Source organism: Antedon bifida, chromosome 6, assembly GCF_963402885.1.
Source record: "Antedon bifida chromosome 6, ecAntBifi1.1, whole genome shotgun sequence".
Taxonomy (NCBI): Eukaryota; Metazoa; Echinodermata; class Crinoidea; order Comatulida; family Antedonidae; genus Antedon; species Antedon bifida.
The window spans coordinates 26,292,057-26,306,260 of NC_136231.1; the positions used below are offsets into that span (position 1 = coordinate 26,292,057).

General features: G+C 32.6%; 1 protein-coding gene across 2 annotated transcripts; it reads left to right on the top strand.

Moving 5' to 3' along the window:
* The first annotated feature begins 59 nt into the window (after positions 1-59).
* Positions 60-14,079, top strand: LOC144844248 (kelch-like protein 2). Of its 2 annotated transcripts, XR_013612406.1 has the most exons (13): positions 60-201; positions 1,360-1,502; positions 4,668-4,896; positions 6,418-6,593; positions 7,257-7,353; positions 7,880-8,146; positions 8,641-8,758; positions 9,377-9,574; positions 10,023-10,124; positions 10,481-10,609; positions 11,226-11,366; positions 11,782-13,052; positions 13,092-14,079. XR_013612406.1 is itself a non-coding variant. In XM_078701059.1 (12 exons), the coding sequence occupies exons 1-12, from the start codon at positions 193-195 to the stop codon at positions 11,955-11,957; spliced, it is 1,785 nt and encodes a 594-aa protein (XP_078557185.1). In that variant the 5' UTR covers positions 60-192; the 3' UTR covers positions 11,958-14,079. The 2 variants fall into 2 exon arrangements, 1 of the variants encoding a protein (XP_078557185.1); XM_078701059.1 differs by having other exon boundaries at positions 11,782-14,079.
* The last annotated feature ends 125 nt before the right edge of the window (positions 14,080-14,204 follow it).

Sequence of the window (14,204 nt, forward strand, 5' to 3'; positions counted from 1 at the left end):
GGATTTTTCTTATTCCTAAAAACTGAACAGCGCCACCTACATTTTAATGCTCCGATGATGAACTACTCCGCCGAATCACAAAAAAGAAAGTCAGGAACCTCTGTGTTTTTAGGCCTCTTTTAACCTCTTTTTAGATGGAATTTATATTAAAATAAATTTTACACGACGTAGGAAAGATTACTTAGTCAGTGGATGGTACAGGTAGTGTAGTATTGGGTTGTATTATTATAATATCGTTTATGTGTTGTGACTTGCCTTGACCTTTATTTTTCTGTGTCGGCTAGGCTAGGCAAGAAAGTGGAATACGTTGTTGATAGGTGCTATATGAGGCGGGAGATTGCTTTATAGGTGGCCTAGGGTATGATCCTCTAGCGAGGCCTAGGTTCGACAATGTGTTTGAAGGGAAGGGCCTAGGGCTATAGGCTTAGTTAGTTAGGCCTATATCTAGGCTAGTGTAATTAGTAATTCATAATCCTAGGCCTATATATACTGTGCTGCCTAGCGTAACTAAACGTGACCGAAACAAACAAAGATTTTATAAAATAAGTTATAACCGAAGCAGGCTAGGCCTAGATCACAAACTCTAATGTTATCACAGTTTAAAAAGTGGTTTTTCATGGAGAGGGAACCAACAACAAGATGGCGGCTGCAATCAACCAATCGGATATGCAGTCACGCACTACTACGCCTTGTGCTGTATCAGCGTGAGAAGTATTCTTTATATTCTCCCTTTCGATATATGCACGCAGCGTGTTGAGCATATGAACATTCTATATGATCCAGTCAGGAGTACGCCCTCTAGCCTTCGACCCTTTGGACCGCCACATGACATAATTTTCTAGGTCAGAAAGAAGCAAAACCAATTGAGCGAGTGGCCGAGCGGTTAAGACAGTGGAACAGTATTCCATAGCCATAACATCGGCAAGGGTTCAAGGCTCACTCACTCCATGGTTCTGGTGGTAGAACGAGCCTTCTCGGTCCAGCACATCTACACTTTAGTACATCTTTCAAGTAGGAGATTACCCCGGTGTACTAGTACACAGATAGCCAGCCAATCATAACTGGGCCCTCTGCCTGAGAGACCAGTTTTTGATTTAAGAGGTTATATTTACTGAATAAAGTCTAAATAAATAAAATCCATGCTGTCACTTGTGAAATTATGATATGAAGTGTAAATTTTGAAAATTGATACTAAGCACAAAAGCTTTTTTTTTTTTTCATTGTATATATAACAATAACAAAGAGATACAATCATCTCTGCCTTTAATCTTCACATAATATCATTATTACTAATACTATATTATAGATATTTATAAAAATGTCAAATATTAAATTTGCATCATGTGTTCTTTATAACAGTTGAGTCAATTGGGAATTCTTCAAAGTGCAGCTGTGATGGAAGCACCAGAAGACATGGAGGTTGTGTCATCTGTTGATCCTCCTCCCTATCACAATCCAGATCACACACTTAAGGCTTTTGAGCTGCTCAATCAATTCAGAAAGTAAGTCAGACATAATAAAGTAAGCACAAACAAATTTAGGATTCAGATTTTATGGAGTTATGTTTTTGTGTCTTAAGGTCACATTATAATTAGTGTTGTAATGATGTGTTTATTTACTAACACTTTCAGTTCTAACTGAAATGAGGGTAGAATCCCCATACTGTCTGCTGTTCAGTCTTTGCTCTTCTTAACCCTACCCCTCCCCCCCCCCCTCCACACACACTAGATCTTCCCCTGATTAGGGTTAATAAACCATCAGGAATTAAAACTATAAATATTGTTTGTTTTCTTTTTTTTATGAGTCGACAAAAGAACATATTTTTTTTATTAAGATAAAATGTTAACAAATTAAGTAGACCAATGAATGAAGTATCAATATAAAACAATTTAAATGTCGCATTTTGAATATTATTCTTGACCAATCATAGAACATAGAGGATATAATCAGATTTTTAGCTAAATGAGTGATTCATATTAACTGCCCACGGTTTTAATTAACTTACCTGGCAAAGGATCTTACTTTCTGTACTGTAATTCATATCATATTATAGTCGTACAAATTTGATTAAACATTTTATTGCTGTATGTAATAAAGCAACATTTGTGTGTAAATTATTTTGACTTTTTATTAGTTACTGTATTGTCATGATTGCAATATATGTACTATGTAGATTTTATTTCATTTTCTGTTTATAAATTCAGAATTATAAATTACTACAGAATGTACAAATTGAGGTGATTTCTATGAGTGCAGTAAGTCAACAGCTTACAGTACATATTTCAACAGAAATATCATCACGCTCCAACACATGTGCTGACATGTCAATGTATTTAAACATAAACATTTTAACTGTATAGCCATATTGCCAGATCTTTCTGTCATTAATTATGAAAACAATAATAGATACATTAAATATTAATCAATAACCATATTTTTTATTTATACTGTGAATCAGTAACAATGCATTACGTTAAACACATTTTTATATTACTAAACATTTTATTAATCTTGTTAGGTGATCATTTAGAATAAAATGATCACCTATTGTTATTGTATAAAATCTTTATTATTATTTTTTTTTTTATTATTTTTTTTCTTTTTATTGTTTCTGTACACTATTTTGTGTAACAATTATCTAAAAAAGTTTAATGTCAATGATTACAAAAATTTCAGAATATCTTTCAAATAATACAACTTAATCCTAATAAGCTTTCCAGCGTGATCACTCATCCGTGACGACATTTATACGCCATTTTGCGAAATCACATTATCAATCATATCTCCATAATTCATTATCACATATTAATGAAATTCACTACATGTAAACTTCAGATCAAGGGTAAAAATATTAGCAAATAAAAACGCACGCGCACGTAGGTTCATGCGCGTGATATCGCGCGTTAAAAATTTAAAACGCTCAAAATTAAGTTTTGATCAATTTAGAGCATGAATTAGGCCATTTGCGTGTTTCAAAAAATTACTGCGCAAAAATGCGTTTTTGCGCGCGCGATACTTAAAAAGCGTAAAAAATATGAATTTTTTTTACAAATCTCATTCTACTCACCATCCTTAGTACATTCACCAAATTTGAGTCAGTTCCGACTTAAAATAACGCTATATGAGCACGTTAAAAATGACAAAATGCGCACATTTATTTTACAAAAGTTCTGAAAATGGTGAAAAATAGGTCTTTTTTAAAATGAAAATAATTCTTCAGAATGCAAGATGACCCCCGATTTTTTTAACTTATTCTGGAAGCCATTGAGTTGTAGATATGAATTCATGTACACATTTTACGTACAAAATGTTTTGACGTCATCAAATGGCCACTTGAATTTAAAAATTAGGATTTGTTATCTTTTTGTGTAGATTATCACATTCAACAGAGCGCATCTTGGTTATGTGTGCTCGAATTTCGCACAACTTTCAGTATGTGCTTGCTTAATTAATTATCTTTATCATGAGTTGACACTATCTTCATTTTAATGACGTCATCACGCGTAAAAACTTGAATAACGTAGGCCGTGTAATTTCACCTTCGCAGTAAATTTGAATATCTTACAGCTCTTCAGAATTGAAGGTTACCTTGATGATTATAATTTATTATGAAAGCTGATGAAATGTAGATATTAATTCATATAAAAATTAAGCCTATCGGATGTTGTAACGTTAACATATGGCCAGTTGAAGTGAAAAAGTAGTTTTTTCATATTTTTCGTCAAAGTTATACACAATTCAAAGAGCGCGCACAGCGCTTCTACGTGCCAAATTTTTTTCCAAATCTTATATTTTTTTGCTCAATTAATTATCTTTCGAAATTGTCATCTTAAAGTTTAGTTTGATAACGTCATCATGCCAAAAAATTAGAACATGTGTGTCCCGTAATTTCACCTATGCTACACTGTATATAGATATACAGTATATACTGTACATATTGTATATGGCATATAGGCACAACTCAGCACTATAAGCATATAATAGGATGGCATACATCAACATTTTCCGATCGTATGTTAACGTACGTGCATGTTTAAAAAAAAATTAATTTCAGTAAAATGATAAAAATGATCACCTATAATTCGTCAAAGTGACGAATTAAATTCTAGTTATATTTTTGTATTTTTCATCTTAAAAACAACTTTCTAAATGATCAATTATTATAAATATTATGACCCTTTTGAAAGTAAAAAGAAAATGTTTATTACTAGGCCTAATCCTGTTGTGTTGAATTACTAGTCACATTGCTATTTTTGATTATTTTCTATACTATGGTACATACTGTACTGTAAGTTTATCAAAATGTAACTAATAACTTGTTGACAATGAATTGAAAACACTGTTTTAAATCTAAGCTTAGAGGTAGATTACTAGAGAGTGATGATTGATCAGAACACTGGCTAACCCTCCCCTACTCTTTCTAAAAGATTCACTGGGTTTAATATTTTTAAGTGCACTTACGCCAGATGTGTATACCAGACTAGTTTTCCCACCAGAACTATGGTTGAGGAGTGACTTGATACGTCTCAATATTATGGCTGTTAGCAGGTGGATAACCCTTGTGATTGTCAATGATCATCTGTTGGCGTGCAGAAACTGTATTACTATTACTGTATCAATTAATGAAACTTTAAGAATAAACATAATTTTGTCTTCTTCACACTCAGACAGAATATGTTATGTGATGTGATTCTGGTGGCTGAGGGCATTGAAGTGCCGGCGCATCGTGTCATCCTTGCAGCGTGCAGTCCTTATTTCTCAGCGATGTTTAATGGTGAACTGGCTGAAAGTAGAGCTCAAAAGATTACTTTGCAGGAAGTGGATGCTAAGGCATTATCACTACTTCTAGACTTTGTTTACACATCAGAGGTACAAGTGACTGAAGAAAATGTCCAGGTAGGCAGGATAAGTTTTTTTGTGCGTAGCTTAACTGTAGTTCTGTAAGCAATTTCCCTTCCAAAGGGAAAACATACAGTACTGTATGTAACTCAAAAATAATTATTTCTTTGGTTAAATTTGTTGTATTAGATTTCTTTTTTGTTCCTTAAAGATGTATTGTCCCTTGAAACACAAAAAATGAAGGTCAAAATATTCTAAATTTAAATTGGCCATATCAAAGTAACATTAAAGTAACTTTAAGCTGAAAATTCGAGCCAAAAACAAGTTTACGTAATTAACAGGTGAATTAATTTGATTACATTTCGTCTGGAAATCGTCATGAGCTAAAGTAAACAAAGATTTCAAACCACGAGTATGCATTATGCATGATGCTAATTAGGATTGTTTACAACTCGTCACGGTTGAGAAGGTGTTTTCACACAGATCGCGATGAAGTTTTAGGATTATGCATACAGTGTGTAGCCAAACAAGCGCGTTGCATTATGAGATATGTTTTGATCGAAAACTTTAACTGGAAGTCAAAGTTAAATTAATAATGTATCTCATAAATAGATACAAATAAAGAACTGTAGGAAATTAGTTTAATAATGAGGGGAAGAATATCAATTATTGTGTACATTTGCTTGATTTAACTTTCACATTTCATACAGAGAGGAGATACAGCTAATAAATTTATACTTTATACTGCATAACAATATTATATATTACAATACAAATTACTGATGAAATATTAACATTCAAATGGCAGGCTATTTATTGTCTAAAGCTCTGTCTACTATACAATATCAAACTACCTTTGACCCAAAAATTGTGATGTGCCCAAATATGGTAGTGGTATGCCCAAATATGGTAGTAGTAAGCCCAAATATGGTAGTGATATGACATCGTCATGTCCATATATGGGCACATCACATTTTTTGTCACATAAAGTTTGATAGTGTAGACAGAGTTTAATACAATCCACGACAATTCAAGTTTCTCTATTTCTATACTAATTTCTCATTGATCTTCACAAAATATGAATGTATTGCTGACTGTTCTATTCAACTTTTGCCAAATAGAACTGTTCAATACATGAAAATATTCTTCCCATTCAACTCATGAACATCACATAATTTTATAATAAAATGTTGCATTATTACAGGTTGGTTTCTAAACCAGCCTTCCATTGCACGAAATGTTTACAAAATGTTTACAAAAGGCTGAATGTTCAATCGTTGAAATTGGAAACAATAATCATATGATACAAAATATGACTAATTAAATATGACAATGATAATAATATATAATTATTAATATAAATACATACATACACAATGTCAAGGTGCATTATAAATGGCACAGTTAAGCAATATTATGAAAAAAATGAAATTACAAATAAAAAAAATAATGAATATTATTTTTTAATTTATTTGTTCTCTATAATAATAATAGAATAATTAAATTTATGAATCAATTAACAAGATCATTAATCAACAAAGAAATCATGAATATTCATTAGTTAATTTATTTCTTTAGACATTACTTCCTGCCGCCAGCCTGCTTCAATTGAACGATGTCCGCGATGCTTGCTGCGATTTTCTTCAACGTCAACTGCATCCAACAAATTGTCTCGGAATTCGTGCATTCGCTGACATCCACTCCTGTAGTAATCTCTTTGCACATGCTCAGAGCTATACTTTACAGCATTTTAAGTAAGTGTCAAATGTTATATTTGAATTAAGCAAAGTTTTTGCCATGCTCTTGGTGAATTTTTCAAGGAATTCATTCTGATTTTGGTTTCAAAATCTTGATGTACCATTCAAAACTTTGTATGAGACAGTAAAACAAGTTACATCAATTTTCATTTACTGTATTAGTTGCCGCCGATTCTCAGTACTGTATTTATTTCTGAAGTAACATAGGAATATTTATTCTTTCTCATGTATATAGTAATAACCTAACCCTTAACATTACATGATACAGGCATCACATGTGATATAAATGAGATGCTGTATTACCAAATATTCCTATGATACTTCGGAAATAGATAGTATGTGGAGATATAGCTCTTGGAATCAGGTGATGAGTTAGCATTAAATTGTCTTTCTTAAATAGATAATAGGTAATAAATCATTTGATTTCCAGTTATGTATGTCATTAACCCAATTTAAATTACCTACTTACGCATTTAGATGATACAAGAAAGTACAAGTCTGTCCGCGTTATCTCATCCGCATTCTAAACAGCAGACGTAAGAATTAAGAAAGTGATAGATAGGAAGCTACGGAATTATAAATATGAGCTGAAGGAAACAAATAAATATATATTGTAAGATAAGAAATGAAATTAAAATAATTGTATGTTATATCTTTTAGTGATGTAGTTGCCACAGATGAATTTGCTAATTTATCAGCTGAACAGGTGTCCGACTTAATCAAGCGTGACCATTTGACTGTTACATCTGAAGAAGAGGTAGTTTTCTTTGTTTCAGTTACACGTTTATTAAATTCATTAATATCTTTTATTTCGGAAAAGTTTCATCCATATAAAAAATCTTACAAAAAGAAAAATAAACAAATTTGCAAACTCTAAGCTTAAATATATAGAATACAAGAGTAGTACTACTAGTCTACATGCATTGCATAAAACTATAAATAGATTTTCGCATATACTCAATAAAAGAAGGGACTTGCCCTAATTTTAGTATGAAATCAGTATAGAATTTATTCTAAATATATATTATTCAATATAAAAACTTATAGTGTAAAACAGTTTAAGTTTGTAGGAATCTTTGTGCATAGATTAAAAAAATGTTGAACCTCAAGAAAAGTCTGGTTTTGGGAAAGTTTTTGATTTTCAGATAGTCCGGTATTGGGAGAGTTGACTGTATTACATAGATTATAAATTATAATTATATAGGTTTGTTCACATTATTAAAGTGCAGTTTAGATTAAATAAAATTGCTTTGGCGATAAAATAATGGTGTTTTATTTTACAGGTCTTTGAAAGTGCCGTGGCATGGGTAAAACACGATCCTGCAAACCGACAAGACTACATGCCGCAACTTATAGAGAATGTCCGATTACCATTGTTATCTCGTGAGTTCCTTGTTCAGCGAGTTGAGATGGAACCATTAATTAAAACCAGCAGTATGTGTAAAGACTTCTTAATTGAGGCTATGAAGTACCATCTATTAGCCAAAGAGCAAAGAACATTAATGAAAAATCCTCGTACTAGACCTAGGACTCCTATTGGATTACCAAAGGTACTGCAGGTTCTTTTTTTATAGTAATTGGTATATACACTCAACTCTCTCAATAATGGACACCTTTGGGCTGGCCTAATATGTCTGGTTTTCTGTAAAGTCTGGTATTTGGAAGAGTTTCCGATTTTCAGAGAGTCCGCTATTGGGAGAGTTGACGGTATTACATAGATTATAAATTATAATTATATAGGTTTGTTCACATTATTAAAGTGCAGTTTTGTATCTGCTGTAAGAATCTTATTATCCTATCATTGGTTATGCATAGTTGAACTACAAGCTGAAATGAGTTATCTTTAAATTTTACAATTAAGCATTCTCTCAGTCTGCATATTGACATTAAAACCTTTCTCTCCAGTTCATCCTATTTTGGGCTGAATTTTGCCTCAATGCTTGTGCAACTTTTACTTGCAACAGTCCATGCTTTAACTCTCTTAATTTAATTCTCAGTGTGTCTTTTTATATATTAAATGATATGCTATGGTCATCATTTCTAGTTAATGTTTGTTGTTGGCGGTCAAGCTCCTAAGGCCATTAGGAATGTGGAAGTATATGACTTCAAGGATAAGAGATGGTCAGCAGCAGCCGAGATGCCCAACAGGCGCTGTAGGGCAGGTAAACTAGAAATAAGAGAAATACTATTTTTGTTTGATTTTCGTTTCATTGTGATTTTTTAGAAATCAATAAAGCCCCCAAATAATGTTTTGTATTTGTGGAAAATATAGAATATTTTTATGAGTTGCAATATTGGTCTCATCCTCTTTGAATTGACCAGTCTGTCAATAAATTAAAATATTCTCCCCATTCCACAAATAAAAAACAATAATTATTTTATAACACCTACTTTTAAATAATTAATGCACTGCTTTCACCTTGAATTGAATGTTAGGCCTATCCATCAAGTCTTGGCCCAAATAAAAAATGCAATGCTAGGAATTTTAAACTTTCAAAAAATTCTCAAACTGGTCACAAAAGCTGAACGTATGTAACCGACAAATCATGAGGATGAATCCAAATAATAATAATAATATCCTGGATTTATATAGCGTAAACCTCTAAGCACTGAACATTATTACCATTCATATCATTTTTTTGGATCGAAGCATGTCATGTGATATATAATGTTATAACATTGTCAATGTTGTAATGATGATGTTTTCTTTACATTCAATCTCATCATTCTTAATGTGTCATTTCAACTAATATCAAGACAATTTGTGAATGTATTTGTAGGAGTAGCCGTAGTAGCCTCTCATGTATATGCTGTTGGTGGTTTCAATGGTTCATTACGTGTAAGGACTGTCGATTGTTATGATGCTATAAATGACGTATGGACATCTGTGGCGTCTATGGAGGCGCGTCGTAGCACCCTAGGAGTAGCGGTTCTTAATGGTTTAATTTACGCTGTTGGTGGATTCGATGGAACTACAGGTATTGTATAGTTTTCACATTTGTATGTGCGTTATTATGATTAAACTCTAGAGCACTGTTTGTCTAAACTATTAAACTTGTTTCACAAAAAAAAAGTGTGACATGCCCAAATATGGTAGTGATACATCGTATCCATAATATGAGCACATCACATGTTTTTGTCTCATAAAGTGATAGTGTAGACAGAGCTTTAGAGTCTAAACAAAGTATATGACTGCCGCAACTTTGTTTACAAAATTCTAGTGTTATACAGAATTATGGAAGCCTGGCAATCATGTTCACTAACTCCACTAGTTATATGGATATTATATTGGGGAGCTTTCGGTTAGATACATCATGTAAATCCAGTGCTCACATGATTCCTCCTCGCCACAGTTTTACTGGATACTAGATCCAACTAACAACCAGCGGCACAATATATTGAGTTTTAATTGAATTATTATTCCAGGGTTGAGTAGTGTAGAAGTTTATGATCCAAAGGTAAATGAATGGAAAGCAGTCGCTTCCATGACAACACGGCGAAGTAGTGTGGGCGTAGCAGTACTAAACGGTAAGATATTGCAGCATCATATTTATCTATTTTCATTTGTGCTTGTAAAGATGATATCCAATATGATAATGATGGAAGCAGGCCTCTCATAAGCTATTAGGATACACTGTGACATGGTTTTTAGATGTAGTTAATTAATTAACGTCTACCCTCGCACTTTATTTACTGTTAATCTTAACGTCTACCCTCCCCCTGTATTTACTGTTAATCTTAACGTCTACCCTCCCCCTGTATTTACTGTTACACTTAACGTCTACCTTCCCCCTGATGTTTTATCTGTCTTTTGTTTTTTTGTCATGTTTTTTATATGCTGTGAGTGGCTATGTTGTTTTATCTGTCTGTTTTTTTGTTGTCAGGTTTTTTATATGCTGTGGGTGGCTATGATGGTGCTTCTAGACATTGTTTAAGTTCTGTTGAATGTTATGACCCGACTAAAGATGAATGGACGGCGGTCAGTGACATGACCACGAGGCGCAGTGGTGCAGGTATTACTATTCTTTGGATTTCATATACATTACCACATCATAAAACATGAGTGAATTATAAAGTGAAATTATTGTAATAGTTATGTCAACTGTATGACAGCGTTTACAATATAAATAGAATAGTCCCTGATTTACTCCAACAACACAGTTGTATTACATAATTATGGTTAGATGCTCGGCTACTGATCACATGATCATATTTACCCTTCACACTTAATGGAAAATTTAGAAATTCTCTTTAACTAAATGATAATGAAATACTTGGTATTTAAAGGGAAATATCAACACACTCATGACAAAATTAATACTCATAGACTTATATGTCTTGTTTGTTTGAGAAATGAAACTGATTCTATGCGTAAATAGAGAATATAATATGAAATGTTTTTTCTTCTATTGTATGATATACTAGTACAGTCAACTCTCCCAATACCGACTCTCTGAAGACCAGAAACTCTCTCAAACAGTCCCAAATTCACTTTTACCATTAACAACACATTCCGAATTCCAGACTTTCTGGACATATTAGGCCAGCCCAAAGTTGTCCGGTATTGGGAGAGTTGATATCATATATGATAATTTATATTTAATATATTTTACTTTATATAACTTCCAGGGGTTGGAGTAGTTGACGGCTTACTGTATGCCGTCGGAGGTCATGATGGACCATTAGTACGCAAGAGTGTTGAACTTTATAATCCAGAAACTAATGAATGGACCAAAGGATCTGACATGACGCTATGTAGGCGCAATGCAGGTAAAATCTTTTTAAATAATGAGTTTGCTGTTTACATAGTGAGTCAATTGGCCGAGCGGTTAATCAGGGCCAACGATATCGGCAATGGTTCAAGGCAGACTCGCTCCTAGTTCTGGTGGTGGAACAAAGTCTTCTCGGATAAGGACTATAAACCGTAGGTCCAGTGTACACAGTTATGACCTGTGTGCACTTTAAAGAACCCAGTTCATTATTCGAGAAGAGTAGGAGGTTAACCCGGTGAACTGGTTCACAAAATAGCCCCTGTATCAGGGGAATACCACCTATCTGATAGGACAGTGATTAATTTACTATTGGTAATACTTGGCCACTTTGCCTAAAGACAAAAAAATAAAATTTAAAAATAATTGTCAATAATATTTCCAAAATTAATTAATTAAATTTGTTTATTTTTCAGGGGTAGCATCAGTAAATGGGTTACTTTATGTTGTGGGAGGTGATGATGGCTCATCGAACCTAGCATCAGTTGAATGTTACAATCCTAGGGTAGATCAATGGGTGCTTCTTGAATCATGCATGTCTACGGGACGCAGCTATGCAGGAGTCGCTATCATAGACAAATCACAGAGGTGACGTCAGGATGAGGGCGCTGTTTCTGGATCTACGGAAGAAGCGCTCCAACGACTTAATGTGAACTTTTCTATACGGAATGGAAATTCAAAATAGGAGGCTGGATTTTGTTACTTAAACTGCAATCAATTTGGAACATTTTGAACATATCTACATTTGATTTTGTTTTGGAACATTTTCATACATCAATTGAGAGTAGTCAATCCTGAATGTAACTACTGTATCAACCTGGAAATATTACTGCCGGTAACCTACCTTACCTACATTTTAAAAGATAAGTTAAACTTATAATGAGTAAGGAAATATTTGGATTAGTTAAAAAATATATTAAAATTTTCTAGTATTGTTACAAAATCAAGTCATTTAAAAATATGTAAATTATTGGCGGATAAAAGGAGTTATTGTATAAGATTTAAAATGTTTATTATATTGACATTATTATAACCAGAAATATGAAACATGGAATTTGTAAAGAGGTGATTATAGAAATCCAATTCTTATATCGCAATCTTTTGCAACTCTCTCACCTTTAAGGCATTTTTAACTTTTTAAAACTAAATTAATGGAACCTTGATTGCTGGTAAAGATGCGCTAAAATTTTATTTTAAGTATTTACCTCTACTGAAAATGTTATTTTATAATAATTATATAATCTTTGAATAACTTAACTGTTAATATGCGAACATTTTAATAATGTAATTATAGTCATTTTTACAATACTGGTTTTAAGATACGTCTACTGTAATACTAATGAAGCAGAGGTATAGCACTATTAGCATTTAGTAGTAATTGAAACTGAAAACTATGATTCTATAATATATCTTGCACTTTGACCTTGAAAATGTGTGAATGGTTGAATGTGCAATTCTGAGTATAGTGCAATTGTAATACCAAGAGGTAGTATGTTGTAGAATGAGGATGGCGTGAAGGGGGAGGGGGTTTGAAAGGATGCCTTTCATTGCATTTTTAATTAGTTTAAGCAACTTTATCTCTTAAGAATTTTGAATATGTTCAGTATAGAACACTGTACTAAACATTTTGAATGGAAGGCAGCGGCGTTAGGTTGCGAACATTTTAAATGGAAGTCGGCGACGTTAGGTTGTGACCATTTTTAATGAAAGGCAGCGGTGGCGTTAGGTTGTGAACATTTTAAATGGAAGGCTGCGATGTTAGGTTGTGAACATTTTAAATGGAAAGCGGCAACATCAATTTTGAAATTCATATTCTCTTTCACTCTCAGAATGCATTTTGTGTCTTGTTGTTTTTCTCAACATGTGTATTTGTATATTTGTTGTATAAATGTTATGAGCTACAGTAGCAGTTGATTATATTACCTATCTATTACCTCTCCTTTTAATTCTTTTATTTCTTTTAATGATTTTACAATATTGTATGTAATCTCATATTTAATGTCATGTATTATTGCTGTCTGCCAAATATGATCTTTACAAAACTGAATATAAGCATTATCAGAGCGATTTTATTTACATAGTTGGCAATTTATCAGGACCTTAGTTAATTATATGAAATATTATATTCTATACATCACTTTATAGAACTAGATAATAAATGCTATGAAATTGTTATGATTACAGATGGTAATTTAAAAAAAAATTCCTTTTCCTTCAATAATAATATTGTGCTAAAATATATATAAACTCAAGTTATAAAGGCTACTGTATGACTGCTGTATTTCTACTGGTTGTAAATGATTATTGTGATATTTTAATGCTGCTCTATTACCTTGTATTGTTTTATTTTGTTGTTATCTTAAATGTTATTCCCACTTGGATGCGCCACAAGTAATTTGACCAATCACAACGTGATGCATCATTCAAACTGTTGCTTGTGATTGGTCAGCTCACTTGTGTTGCGTCTACGTCGTTTTGTTGCGTGGGAATCACTCTTAAGACTCGCTCAAACAAACCAAATAGTATATTTGAATATTCTTTGTAATCTTAATTATTTAATCTGTGTAAAAGCGTTGAAATCTGTATTGTTATTCTTTGAATTTTAGTTATACATGTCATGTATTTATTAATATTTCAGTTAAAATATAATATTTTTGATAAAATATAAGTTTGAAACTTAAAATGTAAGATAATAAATGGTCCATGTATGAATTTATTTTGTATCCATAATGTGGCTTGTGTTTTATTTCAAAATCCAATATGTCTTTCTAGATCTTTCCTGTTACTTACTGTTTTAATTATACCTTAGCCCCATCCAATCACATTATTGTTGCGCATA